This window comes from Rhamphochromis sp. 'chilingali' (assembly GCF_963969265.1).
Source record: "Rhamphochromis sp. 'chilingali' genome assembly, chromosome: 3".
Lineage (NCBI taxonomy): Eukaryota > Metazoa > Chordata > Actinopteri > Cichliformes > Cichlidae > Rhamphochromis > Rhamphochromis sp. 'chilingali'.
The window spans coordinates 20,451,445-20,472,905 of NC_137931.1; the positions used below are offsets into that span (position 1 = coordinate 20,451,445).

Consider the following 21,461-nt stretch of genomic DNA (forward strand, 5'->3'; position numbering starts at 1 on the left):
GATTTTAAGAGTTAGATTTAACGACTAATGACCCAAAATACAGCTCTGAACCTATTTGCAACCTTGTAGACAATCATATCTCATTTTTTGCTTTTATTAAATTAGAAAATAATTTAATGATTTAAAAGAAAATAATCATTCCATCTGACATACAATAAAAGTTGTTCACCTTTTACCAAAAAAGTCAATTTCCAGCCCAAAGTCTAAGTCATCAAAGAGTTAATGTGTCGCTACAACCTGATTTCTATTTTTTAAGGAGCCCAAACCACTTTTCTATGTTAAAAATAGGCCAAATGTAGGATTTGGGTGATTTTAGGGGTTAGGTTTAAGTACTTAGACACTAATGTATTTTTTGTGATGAAGTCACAATTAAATGATGAGCCCAATCCCTAATGATGAGTTTAGGAGACAAGGAAAAAAAGTCTTTTTGATGCATATCAGTTAGAATGATCCTTTTTTGTTTTGGTATCCTGATTGCCAGAAAAATAGCAACAAAAAAAAAGATATTATAATTGCCTAGATTTAGTGTTGTGGTCATAACCAGTGATTACTTAGACCTCACAGAGTTTAATCAGGTTTCGCCAGATGTTTTAAAAGCAAACTTTGGTATCAAAGGCCCAACGGATCTGAACGTAAGCTCCTTTTTTGACTTTTTATTCTGTGTCAAGCACGCTCGGCTTGTACAGACTTATCATATATGCAAAAGTTTTCCGACAAACAGATGCGTGCGGTCAACATCAAAGACGCAAGTTGGTAGCTGCCTATTCCTCCAAGTGACTTTGGGCATCTTTGAACGCAGCATGTGGCCTGACAACTGTTATCTTTGGTGGGGTTTTTTCTTTCTTTTTTGTGTGCAGGAGTCAATTGTGATTCCAACATTAAAAGCGTGTTTTGATCACTGGAGCTACTCGTTCCCTGTCAAACCTGAAGCTTTGTAAATACAATCATGTTAGAGTTGGACTAAATTAATTCCACTGGCTTCTCTGTGTCTGCAGAGTGCAACTGTCACAGCTGAAGAATTGCCTGCGCCATTGTTTTTTTTTTTCTTCCTCCCTGACTTTATCAAAGAAATGATGAGATTTTAATAAGACTTTGTCCCTTTGCACTCTTGATTTTTTTCTCAGGCTGTCATTGCTGATGCTTCCAGCCGTACTAATCAATATTAGTCCTCACTCTGTACTTTTTTTGTGAGTGACAGAATAATGCTGGGACTGTGAAAGGGTTATGTCAGATAGCTTAAAACCTGATATTAAACAAGAATTGCGCTGCTACACATGTCACTTTAATTATCAACAAAAACGCAAGTCGAAGAACCCCCCCCCCCAATTTACCTTAAGAGGAGTAGAAGAAAGCAAACAGGTAGCGGCAACAGTTTGCGAAACGTCGTTCATAATTGCTTTTGTCAAGGATGACACTTAAGGTAAGAAAAGGAGAGAAGAGGAGAGGCACTGGAGAAGTAAACACTATCTTTTCTTTGTCTTTCGCTCTCCTCGGCAACACAAAAGACTGATTAAGAGTGAGGTTCGGGGAGGGGGATGAAATAACTGCCTGCGAAATATTAGTAGGTTAGAATTACTTTGTTGCTTGACACAATACCAATAGATGCTTCATGCTCAGAGAGGGAGAGGCTCTTGTCAGCAGTGGCACCTAAACAATGGCAGCTTTCTTGACGTTAATACTGCGCGTTTGACTTGACGAGCACCCCACTGTCATTTTGCCTTCTTGGAGGTATACGTTGAATGCGGAGGAGACAGCTGACGTTCGGGGAAGATTGCATCCACGGAGACAGTTCAACGCCCCCGTGTTTAAATTTGTTCAGAAACTTGAGGACAAGACGTCACGAGAGATAAGAAAAAGCAGCAGGAGACATAAACTGGTGTCAAAAATAAAAAGAAAGCTCCTCTCTCTTTTTTTTTCTTTTTCTTTTGCTTTACTTTGAGGTCCGGTGTTCTCAGTCCTGCCCTGAAAAGTTTGCTCCGCTCCCTCATTCCTTATGTGGGAAGTCAGAACGGTGTGCATTGCTGCGGTGGATGTGTTGCTAAACAAAAAGAAGCTCCCTAGCTCCTTTTATTAGGGAAGAATAGGCCCTTTAAAACCTGTCCAGCCTTAGATAATTTCATTCAGCCGGCCCCTGCCCGGCCGTCATTGAATCTGCATCCAGAGATCAGGTTCACAGCAACGGGTTGATAGCTTCCCAAGCCTCTTGGCCTTTTGTTCTACCAATCCTGTGCTGCTGCCCCCTCCTCGGCAAGCTGGGGAGGAGGGGGATACAGAGCTGATGGGACATTGCTGAGGAAAGTTCAAAACTTCAGGGGTGAAGGGGCGCAGAGAGGTGAATTCCAACAATTTTTAAGTTAAGAGATTTCTAAGTCTGGCAAACTTTCATCTCATTCAGACGTCTAGACGTTTGACAGGTAGAGACGGCTCTCTTTCAATCCAACCTTTCAAATAAAAGCACAATATCAATTGTACCAAGGTGGATGTGGACCACCCAGGAACTCCTAACGTCTCTCTCCACTCGTGGGTCTCCTGCCTCGGTTGCCTTTTTTGTCGTCCCCAAGGAGCATTACTGAGTCTGAACTTGCCTAAACCCTTGTGATCACACCTCTTGAAAAGGTTTTGTTTCCTCCGTCGATTGGTATTCGAGGCAGGTCACCGCACTCCCACCCTCCTCCTCGTCCTCCTCCTCATCTCCTCCCCCACTTTCTGCCTGCCTGCCACCCCTGCCCACCACCCCCAACTGCCTCCCCTCCCACATTTGAAAGCCCTGTTTTCATTTTAATTTGCACCTGTTGTGCAGTTGTTCGCTGAAGGCAAGTGCAGACCAGTCAATCGCACAGAGACGTGTCAGAAGGAGATGTGGGGAGGCTTATCTTTTGATATGTATAACGTTTTCAGAAATGCCGTGCATGAACTTCATCTGGTTGGCACTCCTGATTCTCAGAGAGTTCAAGAGGCAGGGACACTTGTAGCTATAACTTTGGCATAAAAACCGCCTTAATTAAGCTTGTTGATTCCTCGCAGGGTCACAATGTGAGGAGTTCTGCATATTTTCCACAAACAAGATATAAATCTATTGATTTTCACCGAAGCTCTGCTGACTTGTGGGCTCGCTAAGGCTTTTTTTATGACTCGGAAACATAAATTCAACGAAAGCCTCCACCTCTTCACTTCGGTGGCTCAGACTCTGGGCCCTCCCATGATTGGCTCTCACCACAGAACATTTTTGCACAAGCTGCCAATGAGGTGTGTCCCCATGTGATGCCATCCATCTACACTGCTCCAATAAGTCCTCTGACGTCCCTTTTCTGCAGTGATTTACGCCGTGGCGCGTACTCGCTGAGAACCAGCCGATGGTGGTGACTAATTTGCACGAGAGCCACCTTTGATTGAGTTCACAGCCCTTATTTACAGGCCGTCTATTTTAAGAAATGCAGGCATATGTCTGGGACCTGGGTGTTGTGGAACTGGGCGAGCCCTGCTGTTGGAGTTTTGAATGTGTGTGTGTGTATGTGCCTAAAGGCGCTGCCATGCTTTTATATTTTAATATGTTAGGAAACATTTATATTAATGTTCATGGTTCACTGGCAATGCAAATGTGAAGACATCCGAGGGCTACATGCAGTGAATAATCTAAATCACTATAGGTTAAGCCTTTTGTATGCATAGCAACAACAGTTGTAATATTGTACGTGCTATGTGGAGCATCTCAAATGTGAGCGGTATGCTCCGGAGCAGAGCCATCCTGAAAGGTGCAGCTCGTTGGCATCCAAGGCATGTGAGCACGGCTGAAAATTAGTGGCTATTTTGGCTCGTATCTCCTCGACAGCTGTCTGCCCACCGCTGTGGTTTAGTCACAAATTCCAGCCGTGGATGCTGTAATTGGGGTGTAACCCACCAAAAGAAAAAGGGGCCTACACCTTGCATTGAGCAGTAAGGTGGGGTTATCCTTTTAATCTGCGGATAGACCTCAGTTTTCCAAAACTGGTCTAAATCCCTCGTCAGATTCATCTGTCCACAAGAAGTTGTAGAGAACTGCATTATTTCTCCGCCGTGCTTTCCTGTACTGACCAAATTTGTTCTTCCTTTGTATCACAGCTCTCAACTATGAGAATGTGGTGGAGACCGGATCAGAGACGGAGGAGGAAGACAAGCTGCCAGTGTCTGAGGAAGACCCTCTGATCAACGGAACCGGCAGCCCGGCCAGCCTCACCAACCCTGAGGTCTCGCCACGTATCGAGGGACACGGCCTGCTGAACAAGGACGACGATGACGACGAGATGAGGGACAGCGGCGTGGAGCACATTTGGCCCGACAATGACATGCTGAGTGCTTCCGTGGACGGTACTGGTGAGTGTAGAACAAGTAAATTCAGTCATGTCAACTGTAGGAGTTTGGTAATAGTTGGGTTGCAAAGCAGCTTGCACAGGCAACCTTAATGGGACACTTTAAAATGAGCCTTGGCAGTTGTCAGATGTGTAGAATGGCATCAGCTTGATGTCGTGATCGCGGATAAGCTCTGTGACTTCCCAAAGTAACTCTGTGCTGGATTTTTCTTGAGCTTGTAAAGCTGGCAAAACGGCAAATTGATGATTTCCTAATTAAATTCTGCTTGGCTTTCAGTCTAGGTTTTGTTGACTAGAACAGTTGTGGATCTGCCCACTGAGGTTCCTAAACAGGCAGCAATCTGTTGCCTGAAATGACAAAGAAAACATATGGGGGTGTTTATTCCAAACTCGGATATCCACTATTTGAGAAACGTGACCTGCACTATTAGAAATATCAGAAGATGATAGAAGAATATATTTTAAATCATGCAAACATCCATGTTCTTTTAACCCTTTGCGGTTTAAGTTCTTATAGGCGGTAACACTAACACCTTCCCTACCCTCAGCCTATGTTTTGGGCTTTTTTGTAGAAGAAATGTTAAGTTTGGTTGATTTTGGTCAATTAGGATGGTTATTTTCTTTGTACCCTGATTGCCAAGACTTAATAAAGCAAAAATTAGATTTTAGATTTTTTTAGGTTTCGAGTTAGGGTTGGGGTTGGGAAGATTTAGAACCATAAGAACTCTTGGCTTTTCTTACCAGATGTGTGGGGTTCAGGTGAGCTGTCAGTCAGAAAAACTACCACTAAGCTCACTCATGGATACTCTATAGTGAATGTGTGCTCATCCTGCCACTTGTGGTATCATCTTATGCTGTAAACCCCACCCATCTGGTGCCCGAGCAGACTTAAACAAACGCCACGGAGCGTTTTGCAAACAATGCTTGAGCCAGGTCTGACGGTGAAGCCCCGATGACGCTCCCTCAGCAGACAGACATGATAAACAGTTTCTCTGTGAGCGGCAGAGACCATTTGGTTCACGCTTAGAGAAAAGCCAAACAACAAAAAAATATTTACAGTAATGTATAAAGAGGAGGTGGAGTGGGGAAGAAGCCTGTGCGCTGCAGGAAATGAAATCTTAGCGTGTTTTTATGGTGTTTCAGCAACGTCCAGCAGTGACTGATGCTGCTTAATTCGTCTCGCCCCTAACAAGCTGCCTAATCCCAGGCAGGTGATACCTACCCCAACTTGACTGACTTATTGTCTTTTGTTTGAGCAACTCCTTCTGCAGGGGCCCCAGTCACAGATGCTTGAAAGATAAATACTTTTAATTAGGGGGCAGGGTATAATCATTAAAGGAAGCCAGACTGCTGCAAAAAGTCATTAACAATCTTAAATGAAATTTTTATTTTTATGATAGCCATTTACATGTATAATAAGAGTCAATGATTCTTGGAAGCATGTGACAGGAACAGAGTATGGCGAGAAGTCATGTAAGACAGCCCATTTAAATGAGCTGGGCTTTGCTATTCATTTCTGCTAATGAACTAGCTGTGCACAGTGCCGAAAAACGGGGGAACATTCAGCAGTCTTAAATTTTAATATGGGGGAAAATTGCACATTTATTAGGGATAAGGGGGGGAAAAACTTAGCGGGTATCAACTTTCACTTCTCCTAAATAACCGTTCATATTGCCTCCTTAAGGGGTGGAAGAAAGAAAAGACAGTTTGGTAAATAAATCAAGATAAAGGATAAACAAGCTGTCATTGCACACGGTAATTGTTTATTTGATAAAGACCTGCGGTGCCATAATGTCTGTAATTCAACTATGTTGCAATTCCCAGATAATATGCTTCTTGTGTGATAAAGCGTCTGACATATTTCGGAGAGCAAGTCAAGTTCATTAGAGCGTTTGGGAGTCTCTTTCCCAATCTTGCGGGTGCTGTGTTTCCCAGCCTGCCTTTTTCTTTTTTTTTTTTTTTTTTAACATCCGCGGTGCCTAAGTGTCTACAGTGATACCTCAGCACATAACTCAGGCCTGAGATAAGTTAGCACCCTCCCTCCTTCCTACTCGGACTGATTTGGTCGTCACTCCCCTATCGAGAGTTTTTGCACAGGTCTTGGAAGCGTGATTGAATGAAGGTCCTGGGAAGGGTTGGGAATATTCGAGCCAAATAGAAACTGTACGGGGCAAAAACAGCCGAGGTGACTCTCCCAGACACAACTACAGCATGTAAGAAAGAAAAAGTTTATCGCAGAGCCTCGTCTGATTCCACCGCACAATCAGAGTCTTGTGTCTGGCATTGTCCTTGACATTCCTTAATCCCACAGTGAGGCTGGACACGATGTGCTGGAAAGCATGACATCATTATCACTGACAGGCGTTTTCAAATAAATCACCTGTCTTCCCCCCATTGCCCTTTTTAAACCCCTTCTCCCAGCCGTCGGTGGGGGGGCAGGGGGATTTCTGACAGCAGCGCTGTTTGCTTCATGTTTGTGTTGTTTGCAAACAAAACAAAACGAAAAAATATATTTTTTTAGCCAAATTTGGCCTTCTGTTTTCGATCAAACAGTGGTTCTTGTTTTCTTTGCACATCTATCGAGTTGTGCAGTTATTAATTTGTCATTTAAACACCTACTGCAGTCCAGGACTTTCCCATAGCGTTTTAGATGCCTATCCATCCTGCCAAGAATAAAATTCAGAGGAAAACACTGTGTTCTTTGGCTGCTAAATGCTCAATTTTGAAGCGATGGAACAGAGTATCTGCCATTGACAAGTCTAAAAATATCCCATTTTGCATTAGCCTTCTAAAACCTTTAATCCTGCCACTTTTGTTTTGTTTCCGAGATTCAGAACTATTAGGCGCTTGACTCAAACATGACAGATTCAGGATAAATGAGGCTAAATGCACAAAGGCAGAACTTTAAAGCGCCTGTGACTGCGGTGACCGGCCATAAAAACAGGAATGTTTTCAAAATAAACAGCATCTGAGCTGCTATGAAAATAGGTGGAATTACAGTCGGGCCAAAGGTAGTCTGGACTCCTCCTGAGTCCAGAGTCGGCTCTCAAACCTCAACATCACTCTTCAAGGAGGTGTGTACCTTACCGCCTCAGGTCTTCAGTGATTTACTGCTAACAAAACACACTTTTCCACCATTTAGCGGACACTTTCATCCAAGACGCTTTCCATGACCAAGAATAGGCACATATTTGTGGTATAAGTGGATCCAGCAGAAATCAGATGCCTCTCTTCTTTTGCTTTTCTGACATTACTTGCAGTTTTTGTTTTCATAATGTAACATTTTTAAGCTCCCTTTCAAGGATAAACTCACTTTTCTAAGAATTCTTCTCTAAACAGAAGCTAATAACACTAATGTTGGACGTTTTTATTAGTTTAAGGCAGCAATTCCCAGCCAATGACACTAATCATAATTCCCATCCATTGCCAAGGGCGTGTTTCTATATTCTGTGCCCAGCCCAGCTAATATGAAAAACGAGAAAATACAGTTTATTTTACAAACTAAATATAATTGAACTGGCTAGCTTATTAGCTTTGCTAATAATATAGCTAACAGTTAGCTTAAATTGTGGACAACAGTTGAAATAGGTAGCTAAAATTAAGAATTTACAGACAATGATTTTTTTTAGTAAAAGTATAAATAACAATTGAAATAAAGACTTAAAATTATGAATAGAGAAATGAAGATTTTAAAGCTGCCAGGGTATTAGAAATATAGATAACTGTTTGAAATAGCTAAGAGACTTAAAGATATTTTCATGGTTTTAGTCCAGTTTGGCCCATAGTTTCTTTGGATATACACTTAAAACAGTGAACTAAAATTGCAAATTTTGGTTGGAAATAAAGTTGGAAATTCTTTATTTAACAGTATGGCTAGCAGTCACTTTGAATTGCAAGCTAAAAATGTGGATTAACAAATGAAATAGCTAGACAACAACATGGAGTAACAGTTATTACTGATCCCTGTCATGTCGGGGGGAAAAGCACAACTTAACATAATGATTAAATTGTTATAAATACATCGCTAAATAGAATAAAAAGGCATTACACTCAATGTAATGCCTTTTTAGTACCAGTTTTAAAACAAGGAAACTAATTTGAGTCTCTCTGAGAGAGGATTGTGCGATATGTAAACAGAAAAAGTTAAAAAGAGCAATGAGCCACTGTCACTCACTGCAATGGCACTTTGTCCCATTTGAATGTAGCTCAGCACTGGCATGGATCTATGTATTTAAGTGTCCCAGAGGCCATAGCAGAGAGGTGTATGTGGTGTTAGTCTACCTCCTACTGGAAGCAGCCGTCCCTCCCTTTAGACCACAGATAACAAAAGTTCTCCAAGGTAAATAGGGGAGAGTGAAGGGCCAGTAAATCCCACTGGTCATCCCCTTGCGTCAGACTAAAAGTATGCAGTCAAATTTGATTACCCAACGCAAACACGGTGCCTACGAGGACACAGAAATGTGAGGGAGTTTTAAGCACAAAAGGGTGGACGGGGTGGGGGGAGGCTTTTCTACATTCTGATATCTGATACTTGTGGGTATATTTTAATCTGTGGTGGAAGTATTTTTTTAAATCTGTTTTGTTTTGTTGTAGCTTTAATTTATGTTCTTTAAAACCCATTTATTTTCCCATAGTGCGACTGTGGTTTTGATGCTGTTTGGCAGACGTGCAATCAAATGTACAGCATGGGGAAAGTTAAACTAGGACATACCCCTGCAGAAGAGTCTGTCATTATTCTCTGAAGCCATTGACAGGGGTATTTATCATTTCACCGCAGAAGCCAAATCTCTAATTTCAAGCAAACCCGAATTGCAAGCCTTAGAAAGCATTCCACAACGATCAAGCCCATTGTTTCCAACTCCAAATAAAAACTCTTTTTGCTTCTGGCTTTTGTGCAAAGCAATGTAAGCAGGATAACATTATTATCAACAACACACCCACCACCTTTCCTGTATTATCTCAGCCAGGTTGCTCTTATGTAGGCGCTCATCCTGTTTTAATAGCCAAGGGATAGTCCGATACATCGGATCCTGCTGTCATCTGGGAAAAAAATAAAAAATGCTCACAATGCAACGCTTGTAACCTCCTTGCAGGAGCAGCAGAGCAAGAACAGATGCGTGAAAAGAAGACAATGCAGGTTTTTTGTTCTTGTTTTTTATTTTAAGACAAAGGCCTCATGTTCTCGGAAGCACCTTGATTTAATTTTTACTGACGAGGCAGGAAGGAGGGACCAGGGACTTCTTAAGCTGATTGTCAAGTCTCTGTCCTCCTGTCGACCGTGAGGTGGAGGTGGAAAAGAGGGTTTGTTTATGAGCTTGTCAATCCACCCTTTATTTACTGTCGCCTCACCTGTGCCAGGGCAATATCTCCCCGTCTGCACAGACCGGGAGCCATTATCCTGATTGGCAGTAAGAACTTGTCCTGCTTAAACCAACATTTCTCCGAGGAAGGGTTTCTTTGAGATGAAGGAATAATCTGAATAGCTGAGGTCAGGCTTGAGTAGGTGGAGCCAAAAAAGGAAAGCCACAGATTCTTAGAGCCTAAAATCTAGCCAGAGACTGAGGAATATTGCTTGATAACTTTCAAATAAAAGGCTTTTATGAAAGGCTTTCAATCAAGATAGGTTGCTGTAGAATAAGGAATATTCAAAGGCCTGTAAGGCCTGGAAAAGTGGTAAATAGGGCAGATCAAATGTGTGTCTTTTTTTTGGTTAAAAATGCACTTTCCCCTTCAGTATCGTGTGTGCGAGGCTTTGAAATAATAGTTTCCGCCTGTTTTACATGTTTTTCTGTATTGTCGGGCTTCATACCTCACCAGAAAACATTAATTTATTTATTTTCTGACTCCACCCACCTGAGGTTTACCCCAACCAATGAGGTTATTTCTGCCCGGGAGAAATGTTTGTGCAACTAAAACTCTTAATTTGTGGTTAAGGGTTGTATTCCTTTTAGTTTCGGAGCAAGGCACTACTAAGTCTCTGCCAGGGCTTGTGGTGAATCACAAAAATGTGCGCGCTCACAATACTCCAAGCTGCTTTGGATAAAAGCATCCACCAAAATGACATATGATAAAAAACAAGCGTGATCCTGCATGCAGCGGATTGCAGCGGCGTCACAGCCGGGGAGTAATAAGCTCAGCCTGCGTGTTGGCTGGAGCTCTATGATTGCTCAGGTGGATGTGTTCCGTGTTGTATTTAATCGCTCTGTTTGGCGATTGAAGCTTTCTTCGCCTCCCCCGCCGCTTGTTGTCACGTTAAAGGTAAATAAGTCTCTGTCTGGCTCAGATGATAGCATTCATTAAGCATGCTGAATAAAGCCGTGGTGCACTGCGATGCACAGCGGTGCCTTTATTGGTTTCACCATACCTTCTTCTTAAAGGCCTCATTGTCAGCGTTTGTCAGCGTGCATGGTACATCGAGGTACTCACCCTCCCTTCTCTGCTTTTTCTTCTTCTTCTGTTTTTGTGCAGATGAAATAAAAGATGATTTTGACACCCTGGGGCCTGATACCACTTTGCAGACAGTTGGAAACGGTACAGGTGAGTTCAGATATTTGCTGTATGTGTGTCAAACCTTTCATATTAAGCCATTCTTGTCTGGTGCCTTACGTGCATGTTTCTTTGTCAGTCTGCAAGTCTTTAAGGTCTGACAGCCCTATCGTTGATGATTAGTACTCTAACCTATTGGAACAAATAAACATAATAATGGAAGTCCTTTGTTTTTAACTCCGAAATATAGGGTAAGGGTTCTCTACCTCTACGTCAAGGATTGGATATTTTAGTTTTCTTTCTCTTACTGTCTTTTACCATCTTTACATCTAGCAGGTCATGTTAAGAGGTTAAAAACTTACTTCCAGCAGCTCAGCTGCAACTTGTAGGACCTCGTAGATGTTAAGAGCTTCTCAAACTGAAAGTGAACTGTTCAACATGACCATTTCACGCCCAACACTGGGTTCAAATTCAGCTAAAGTTGTACATTTTAAAGACCCCAAACTACCGACTACTGATCTAGTGTTAGGCTAAGCATATGTTTGTAGTTTCTAGTTTATGAAAAATTGACTATTTAGTAAGTGATTGAAACTAAACAAATCCCTCCTTCTTAGATGTGTTGCTGGTGACCTGGTGGATGTTAAGAGGTTAGAAGGTCTTTGATGTGCCATCAGGCTGAATGTGGCTTGTTTCAGTGGGGTTGGATTTCAGCTAATATCCAGCCCTTTGATGGCACTTCTGCCTGTTTTAGATACTCAGTTGGATAATCTCAAAAAAGAAGAACTGTAATGCCAAAATGTATGTAAGACATTTGATTAATTTGAAGGGTCACTAGTTTGTAATTCTAACCTTAACGGTTTATTGATAACCTGCTGAAGACTGATGGGGTCAAAATGACTAATTCCAAGTCAAAACTGGGTTTAAAACTAGACTAAATTTGGCTGTAACATAAAAGGTTGTAATAGTTATAACCACTAAACCACAGAACCTGAATCTCTTAAGATCTACCAGGTCACTGCCAACTGATCTAGAGCTAGAGTTATGGGTTTCCAATTTGTGAAAATTTGCCTAATTAACATGTGGATAAAAGAAAAATCAAACCTAAATGGGTTGCTGGTGGCCTGGTGAATGTTAATAAGTTAATACAGGCCTTTTTAGCTTTTTGCAGTCCCTGGAGGAGTTCCTGAACAGAACAAAGCAAACATATCCACAAACTGCGCGCTGTAATTAAAAGGAAATCTTCCTCTGCTGACTCAGTGATCACTGAGGCAATCCCGTGTATGTTTATAGGCAGCTGAAGTGATTTTGATTTTAATAACCATTGATTACACATGCTACTTTCAGCTTTCCCAGTTAGCTAAGTGTTTCTTCTGGTGGAGTCGAACACGATCTGCCATTTTTCATTAAGCCACCAAAGCTGATTTGTCGCCACATACCCTCCCTTCCATGATATCATCCTGGCCACCCTGACAATTGGCCTCGGACGCCGTTATGGTAAACCGAACTCGCCCCGCAGAACGCCATGCAGCCCTGAATCAAAATCCTCCCTTCAGCTTTAATTACCGTTACTTTCTGCTGGTGTTTTCCTCTTCGCTTTCTTTTCTCCTCTCCCCTTCTTCATGTTCTGGAAATTCAAGCCCAGCAAATGTTTTCCATTTAAAGGACTTTTGGAAACAATACTGTGGCACCGCTGTGGAAGCTCCCCGCCACTAGATCACATGTGATTTCATTTAAAGACATGAGCAGTTTGATCACGTCCCCCGATGCCAAAGCACACTTTGATCCAGGTGATTTCCTCGTCCGTTGGAAAGAAAGCTGGTCGTTTTCTCCTTAAAGAAACACTTTGCATGTATGTTTTTTCATCCAGAATATGTCCTCATTTTATTATTCCTGACGATAGAAGCTTGGTCGCTTGCATCAGCTGAATGTTAAAGTAAACCATGTTTCATTACCCTGAAGCTTTTCAGCTTTAAGTCCAGGAACTGCTTGCACTGAACCGCACCCAGTCAATCATCAGTCAATCATCACAATTAGCTTAGCACTTCCTCCAAAGCTACAAAGAATCATCTAATGAGAAGACTGAGAATTATGCCATCACGGTTATCAAAAGCGATCCATTGGCACCGATGACATTTCGGTGCCATTTTTGACATCCAAATATGTACTACCTTGACCTTTCGCAAATTGGCCTGCAAAGTCATCACGGTCTAACAAATCGCTCTTTAAACTTCACCTTGGCTCGCAGTCTAAAAGCCTAATTAACGGGGGTGAAGTCTGATGAGATGTCACTTGGTTGTTTTTGTTTTGTGAGGATTTTTTAAAAAAATATATTTTTGGTCACCAAACATCCTCCAGGATCTCTCCAGGTTGTAAACAGTATGTGTGCGCGCGTACGTGTGATGTTTTGAAAGTCGGCCATCCCCTTGACTAATGAAGGCTGCTGATTTTCTTTTTGCTCCGGTTTGTTGTTTAGGAGGCAGCTATCTCCACGCTGCAGCTTAAGAGTTTCCCTGAAGAGAAGGGACTGGGAAATAATTTGAGAAAATGCATTGTGTGGCCTCAGCACTTTGGTTGGCTTAAGATTCATTCAGCTCAGCTATGGCAAAGCATGCCCCCCGCCCCCACCCCCCACACTCTCTCTCCTCTCTCGCCCTTTTTTTCCCTTTTTTTCTTCTCTTTTTGTGGTTTGGCCCTGGTAATCTGTTCAACACAGAATCAACAAAAGCCACAGCCTCTTGATTGACCTTATATGTGAAAGTCGATACTGAGAAACGTGGCTCTGTTGCTGATTAAACCAGGCTTGTCTGTATGTGTATGTATATGAGGCTCTTTTTTTAAAAAATTATTTGAGTAAATTAGGTCAGTGAAGGTTTTTTCAAGGCTCATGGTAGCACCTTTATCTCCCAACTTTTGTTCGGATTAAGTTACAGTTCTTGTTTTAGCCGACGTGGCGTGACAAGCAAGCCCAGTAATTTAGATGCATTCTCCCCAAAGCACGGCTGTAATGTTTTAGGGTGGCTATCCTCATCACATTTCCACCAAGATGTTCCCAATATCCTCCTGTAAGACATTTCTCTGGGGACGAAGGGAATCCAATTTATTCCTCTCGCCTCCCCCCCACCCTCCTGTCCTCAGTCTCCTCCTTCACAATCTCCATCTCTCTCTCTTCCTCTCTGTCACTTCAGTCAAGAGCGTCGATTGCACTTCAGAGTTGGAGGACTTCTTTGCCAAGCGGAAGCTGGATGACAGCGACAGCCACGTGGTGAGCATCGCCGAGTACCTGCAGCGGGGTGACACCGCCATCATCTACCCGGAAGCCCCCGAGGAGCTGTCCCGCCTGGGCACACCGGAAGCCACTGGACCGGAGGAGAACGGTACGGGTCCTGTCCAAGGGTTTGTAGGAAGGATCTGGGTCGAAAGATTAGGGTGAGAGGAAGGAAACAAGACAAGATGTAACCCAGAACAGCTATGACTCAGAAAATATTGGGAATTGATGCTAAGTTTGACCTAATTTTGATAACCTATCTATGGTTCCCTGTGTTAAGGAAGAGTTACAGGTAGGTTTAACCTCTCAGAGTCAGGGTTAGGGTTATTTTTAGTCACGTGTTAAAAGAAAGTAAAGTCTAAGTCATTGGGGTCATTGGCACTGACCCAACCCGAACCCTAACCTATCAGAATTTGTCATTATGTTTTTTTAATTGTTCTTCCAAATGTTCACAATCATGGGATACCAAAAAGGATCCTTCTAGATGGCAAGCATCAAATCTATTAAAGTTTTTTTCCTCTAAAATATAAGTAGGTTTAGGGTTAGACCTCACAGGGCTAAACAGGCATATTTTCAGGAAGGATAATATGATATCTTTCAAATTAAGCCTCATGCATTTGTTCTGGCATCATAGTTTTTCAGTTCAAGGTTGTCCAAGTAGACAAAACCTAACCCAAACCCTGCTCTTAACTCTAGATGTGTTGCCAGGAGCTTGGTGGATGTTTTTTGCAGAAAGACACCCACAATAACCTTTAAACTTGAAGAATGTCTTAAAACGTTCTTTAAACCGATGCATTTAAAAACCTTTCCTATTACTCCAGACCATTTTAAAGGATATCCAGCCTTAAATGTGCCTACTCTTATAGCATAACTGCTGCAGTAACTGAGGGTGCTTGCTCAGCTAATGTCCTGGCAAATGTTAAAAAAAAAAAGAAAAGAAAGGGGGAGAAAAAGTCTTCTCGCTGACACGACCGGGCAGCTGTTGGTCCCACAGATTCGCCGGATGCCTGGGTGTTTACCTACAGTCTTAAGCAACAGCTGGGCAGGGGCTTGAAATCAGATAGCACACCTCCGAAGCTCCCCGGAGGGAAAGAATTGGAAGAGGGGGGCTTGAATTTGAGCGGGATTGTGATTCACGCTACAGACACTATGAACGTGCCAGCGGTGGTGGTTAGGTGTGGGGGGACTAGAAAATGAGGGCTGTTTAAAGAAATTCGGACTATCTGTGGAATAGTGTGTGCATCCAGTACCGTGTACGTGTTTGTAACTATGTGGAGGAAAGTGAGAACGAGTGGGAGTGCTGTGTGTGAGTCGGGAGGAGGTCGTAGTGCAGCGGATGCCAGCCTGATACTGTGACTCTCATGTGGAGCAGATTGCAGAGATAACTCCCATACCACTCTGGGCAGCCCGCCCGTTAGTTGCCATTGATTCGCTGACCTTTTGGCCCGCTTTCCTTTCCCCTTCCTCCTCCCTCCTTCTCCTCCTCCCGCTGTCTCCTGTGCAGACCTGCCACCTGGAACGCCAGATGCCTTCGCCCAACTGTTGACCTGCCCCTACTGCGACCGGGGCTACAAGCGTTTGACATCGCTAAAGGAGCACATCAAGTACCGCCATGAGAAGAACGAGGAGAACTTCGCCTGCCCCCTGTGCAACTACACGTTTGCTTACCGCACTCAGCTTGAGCGGCATATGGCCACACACAAGCCTGCAAGGGATCAGGTGAGGGGGATATTCTTTCTTTTTTCTCCTTCTTCTTCCTCATCCCATCCCCTTCTTGCTGTTTTTCCCTCCTTCCTTTTCCTCCTCTGGCTGTCCCCTGTTTCATTTCATTTCTAATGTGCCCCGATCCCTCAGAGAAGGGAGATCATTTTTTCTGATTGGCAATCATTATTAATTTTTCATGGCATTTTGAAGATGCAGATCCTTTAATGGTAATAACTTTAATTGAGGCCCTAAATGGTTTTTTGATGGCCCTCCCTGATATGATTTTCCAGTCTCGTGTTCACGATCGAATGATTGTGTTAATTTCCAATTTGGAAATTTTTATCAGCTCCTTAACTTCACTTCACTCCTGGCCTTTAATGTTCTTCTGGTGCAGCCCGCAGTCGTAGCACTCCATCAAACTCCACCCCCCTCCACTTCTAATTTCATGCACTGCATAAACATCTGTGTATACTTTAATTTTTTTCTCCCACGATTTATATCCTGTACGTCTGAAATATAATGTGAATCCGCTGGCAGTTAGCATGAATCACCTTAAAGTTCTGTGAGGTGAAAACGCATCCAGCAGTTACGGGTGTTTAACTCGCTTGTCAGCTTTTAGTTGAAGATGTGCGCTGAGATAGATTGTGGCAAAAAAAAATTGCACGTTTTTGCACATTTGGGGATAATTATAAGTTCTCAGTAAGCTAAAATCGGAGCAGTAAATTTCAAAGTAGATGAAGTTGATGTTTTTGCTTCGGAGGATAATTATAATTGAAGAATTTTTGCTTTATTAAAAACTGCGACTTAACCTCTAAATGTAAAGAATCCACTTATGCAGACATGTAAACAGCGCCATGCAACAGTCATGCCAAACTGTATCGTATTATGAGTTAATGACACTTCAGCCAGCAATCCATTGATCCACCTATGAACAATCACTTGATGAAAGTAGGGACAAGAAACTCCCTTTTTCTCAGGAAGAGACCTCTAGCAGGCAGCTGTTTGGCCTTTAAAAAAAAAAAAAAAAAAACAGAATTTTTTTTTCACTCAGACACCCTGAAATCATTGGCTAATAATTTGTAAAAATTTGTTAATTTATTATTTTTAACTACATAAATAATACAATTCTGTAATAGTTACATTCTGATTATATAACAAGCTATTAATGATTAATAAATGTTACCATTACTTTCCTAATTTTCTTAGCTCACCTATAAAACCACAGATTCAGTCAACCCTGATCTGAACAGCCTTCCCCAGCCTAATGTGAACCTAGACTACAAACAAAACCAAACAATGAGTAAGACAGGAAATGATGTTTAACCATCTATAAACACAAACTATTAAGTAGCAAATAATATTGTCATTTCGTGGTTTGTTAAAAGTAGAAAAACTGATGTAAATCTGTGTTGCAATGGTTATTGTAGACATGCCAGTAATCAGATTATGTATGGGTCTCAGTAAGAAACTTAGTTAAACATTTTATTAATAACTAATAGCAGTAATAACTTGGCGGATTGTAATAATAACTAGACTAATGTAGGGGGTCCAAAATGAATGTAATGTACTTGTCTGCCAAACTAAGTGAAAAATCAAGAATGAATTGGTCCTGGAGAGATACAAAGGTAACTACCAATTTATCGTTTATTACCAATGTTTATTATAAAATGTTAGACTTTTTTCTTTTACATACAGAGAAACTACAGCTCAAATGGGTCAGCCCCGTTTGGAGAAAAATAATCTGTCACGTCTCGGTGTCCAATTTTCTCTTGGACTTCCTCTGCTAGAAAAACCTTGTGATGCAAGTAGAGTTATAAAAAAAGAACTGAGCCATTCAGCCAATAACAGATGATATCATGTACTCTGATGCTTTGCGGTGTTCAGTCCCAGGTCGTGGGTGTTGTGTTGTGCTCTCTGAAGCGAGGATGACAGGCTCAGACTGTGGCTGATTTGATCAGATGTCAGCAGCCAGCACTTTCACCTGATCTACCAGCTGGGTGTAAACGTGAGCAGATGGGCCGGCCGACTGAGCCGCTGTCCCAATCCTCATATTACAATGCTGTTGCTGCTCCCCTCCGGAGTCCAGTCAATGGCCAAAGACTCCTATTCAAGCACCGTGGCTCCTTCTACAAAGCCGGTTATCTTGATTTGTAAATGAGCTGGATTGTTTAAGTGCTAATCCTCCAGATGAGATTGAGGTGATGTCTTACTCATTTTGATTCCTTTCCCTAGGTGGCGCTCTTGTTTTTTTTTTAGCCTGTCCTCTAATTATCGACACTGACAAACTCCACTGTTTGCTTATATTAGATGTACATTTGGCAATTAACAACAAGCCGAGCCGCAGTCAGATTAACATAAAGAGTAATGTTCTGATAGGTAAACATGTGCTGCTCCATTCTGTCTGCTATGTTTACAAGCGTTAATACTCCTCCTCCTCTTAAGCAATTAGCTGAAATATGACTAATTAGAGGTTATACATATGCAAACATCCAGTCCAATCCAGTCGGGCCCCCGCCCACAAACAGCAGTGGTGGCATTCACACAGACAACAAGCCATGAAGGAGAGACGGAGCGTTTTCGCCAGTGCCATTCACAATTATGAGCGCGGAGCAATTGTGTCTTATTAGCAGTGGTGGCGAGACTAAACTTTACCGGGCAGGGGTCCTCAGGGAGGGGGAAGTAAGAGGAAGGTGGTGGCGGTGGCGATGGAGGTGGGGGCGGAGGTAGCGAAGCAGCTGTTGCTGTTTGTTTATGCAACTCAGCAACATACGAGCGGTGGGGTCCCTCTCCGGCGCTTGGCGGGGCCTCGACTCTCCCTGCTTGATCTTTGAAGGTTGGGGCTGTTTGAACAATTCCTCCCAGTCCTCCCAGTGTCCTGCGCGCCACCATCTGTCTCCCCAGGAATGTGGGTAGAGTCAGCACACACCCCAGCATTTGTCAAGGCTGAACTGGGAGGAGGGAGTCGCTCTGCTTTTCCCCCTAGCAAGCTCAGAGAAAATGTGTCTCTCTCTCTTTTTTTCTTTTATCCATATTTACTAACCATTTAACATCCCTACCTCCCACTTGGAATTAATTGTTTTGTGAGTGACGAGCCAGGTTTACACACCCCGTGTTGTTGTTGCTGAGTATTATTATATTTTGATTTTTCTTTCCCTTTTTTTAAGAGAGGAAGGCTCTGTTTGAATTGCAAATGTGATGGATTGCAACTGATGTTTACCTTTTTTTTGAACAGCAAAATCAAGGCCGGGCCCATGTGCTGGCTTCTTTATCCCAAGATTATTAAAGAGACATTTGAGGGTTTTTTGTTTTTTTTTTGGGGGGGGGGGGACCTAATTACTGCAACACATTTGCAGAGGGGAGGAAAGAAAAAAAAGTGAAATTCAGAGATGGTGTGAATACAGGTATGCTGGCGAGAGAGAGCTCACAGATGATTCTGAATACATTTTGGACTGATTAGACCCCAAATTAATGAAAAGTAGATCACATCGGCACCTCTAATGAAGGAGAAACGCTCTAAAAAAAGACTCTTTTCATTTATTCTATTTTCTGGGCTGCCAAATTCTAAAGGCAGGCCTCCTTTGGCTGTGCAGCCAGGAAATTAAAAGGTATGTGATTCTCTCTGTTATCGCCGCCGCTGCCTGTAGTTGCTCAATGGAGGTGGGAGTAGAAAGCCAAGATGCTTCATTTGCGACAGGAGCCATTTGGCTTGTAGCGTGAACTGAACTCTTACCCCCTCCATGTTTGTACATTTTTCTTTTTTTTAAATCTCTTTCTCTCTCTCTCGCTCTTTTTTTTTCTCTCTCTCACAGCACCAACTGCTCAACCAAGCGGCCGGCAACCGCAAGTTCAAATGCACCGAGTGCGGCAAGGCCTTCAAATACAAGCACCATCTGAAGGAACACCTCCGGATTCATAGCGGTGAGTTGCAGGAAGAACGCTGCCCTGCTCTTTGAAAGTTTGTGGCGAGACGAGGTTGGGATATAAAGTAAATACTCTTCAGTTTTAAAGAACGACAACGCCACCCTGGGAATTTCACCCAGAGAATACTGGAAATGACACTAAATCACCAAAAAGGCACTTAGGTTCGCTATACTCAATCCAGAGACGAGGTTCAATAATAAACAAATTGACAATTTATTGGTAATTATTTAAAACACCGAATAAAAACATAATCATAAATATTCAAATACAAATATGCTTAAAAAGGTATTCAGAGCTGAGGCTTACCAGTGGAGGGGCAGGGATGCCACACACAACTAAAGAAAGAAAACACACCAAAACACAAGTGCAACACACTATCACACACTCACACTAATAAACTAGACAAGGCAGGTGTGTACACTCAAGGGATCCCACCACCAAGGCACCCTAGTCTCCTCCACGTCGGCACTCCGCATCTGAATAAAAGAAACAAAGAAAATGTTTAATATATTACAACAAACTAATGTGTAGCACCGGGGGATAACCCAACTGCAGGACCACACTGGTGATCTACAGCTAGAAAAAGGGCCTCCCACCAGTGGTGTAACAGAAAATCCAAACTACAAATCAAAAAGCAATAAAACAACATACAATCTGAATAAAACTCTAAAATCTGGAGCAAACGGAATCGCCGTACTGCTCCAACTTGCCGTCCACACGACGATAAGTTAACAGTCAATCAATATGCATGCCAGCTGACTCCGATAACCGGCATGCATATGGCCGTTGTCCACGCCGACGTCCACTGTAAAAGCTGACAGCAGCAGGGAAAGAATTCTCACAACGGGAACAGACGGTAAAAGCACAGCAAGGCAAAACAGCAGCACTTCAGTTCGCGTAGCTTGGCGCAAAACTAAGGCCCACACTTCCTGCGAAACATAATAAATAATTACTATAAAAGAACAATAGAAGGCAGAGAGCGTAACAAAAGTTGATTACGTACCAAATAAGCCGGGTCACAGAACGTAAGCAGAATAGCTCAGAGGAGGCTTCTATAGCTACGACCAGCCGCGATGGAGGCTTCAGAAGAATAACCCGCAAATGATCTCCACCACACCGAGGGGAAGTCAGGTGACCAAAAAGGAGATCACAGGCAAGCGACGCAGAGACACTCAAATGGCCACTATTTATACCAGCGCCCCCTAATGGGCCAGGCTGAAAGTGGGTTGGACCGAAGGATAACATTCATCCTGCCACATTCTCATAACGGTGATTTAAGGATCCACAGATATTCCTTTTGGTTTATTTTGGACACTCGTCGGCTGTTAATGGACACTGAAGTCCTCGGGGTGTGCAATATTTGCTTATGTGTGTGAAGCTTTTAAATTGAATTGAATTTATTTGTTTACTTGTTGCAAACTTTCCTTTTTATCAGCCTTAAACAAAGAGTATTTTGTTGCAGAGTTCAGATGTGTACATTAAACTTACTTCAAAACTTCATGTACTGTGGAGCTGTTATTCTGGTAATACAAGCATGAAACAAATAGTATCCTTACCTAGGAAGCCCTATTGCTCAACTATAATTTATTATTTTATATAATTTAATTTAATTTTAATGCAGTTTTTTCAGATTATATTGACTTTAGGTTCAAAGCAAAACATGAAGAATTAAATAACTTTTACATTTTCTTAACAGTGCCCCAACTCTTAAGGAATTTGTTTTTTCAATTAATTCCTAC

At 42.4% G+C, this 21,461-nt stretch overlaps 1 protein-coding gene across 5 annotated transcripts in view; it reads left to right on the forward strand.

Annotated features, from left to right (window-relative positions):
• Positions 1-21,461, forward strand: part of zeb2b (zinc finger E-box binding homeobox 2b) — a 100,505-nt gene that overhangs the window by 69,688 nt on the left and 9,356 nt on the right. For 4 of the 5 annotated variants that reach the window (XM_080877168.1, XM_080877170.1, XM_080877172.1 and 1 more), the window contains 5 exons: positions 4,099-4,350; positions 10,815-10,883; positions 14,018-14,206; positions 15,602-15,816; positions 19,611-19,719. In XM_080877168.1, the coding sequence (XP_080733294.1) occupies positions 4,099-4,350; positions 10,815-10,883; positions 14,018-14,206; positions 15,602-15,816; positions 19,611-19,719 (834 nt within the window). Of the gene's footprint in view, positions 1-4,095; positions 4,351-10,814; positions 10,884-14,017; positions 14,207-15,601; positions 15,817-19,610; positions 19,720-21,461 lie in introns of all 5 variants that reach the window. The other variant, XM_080877171.1, reaches the window with a different exon arrangement.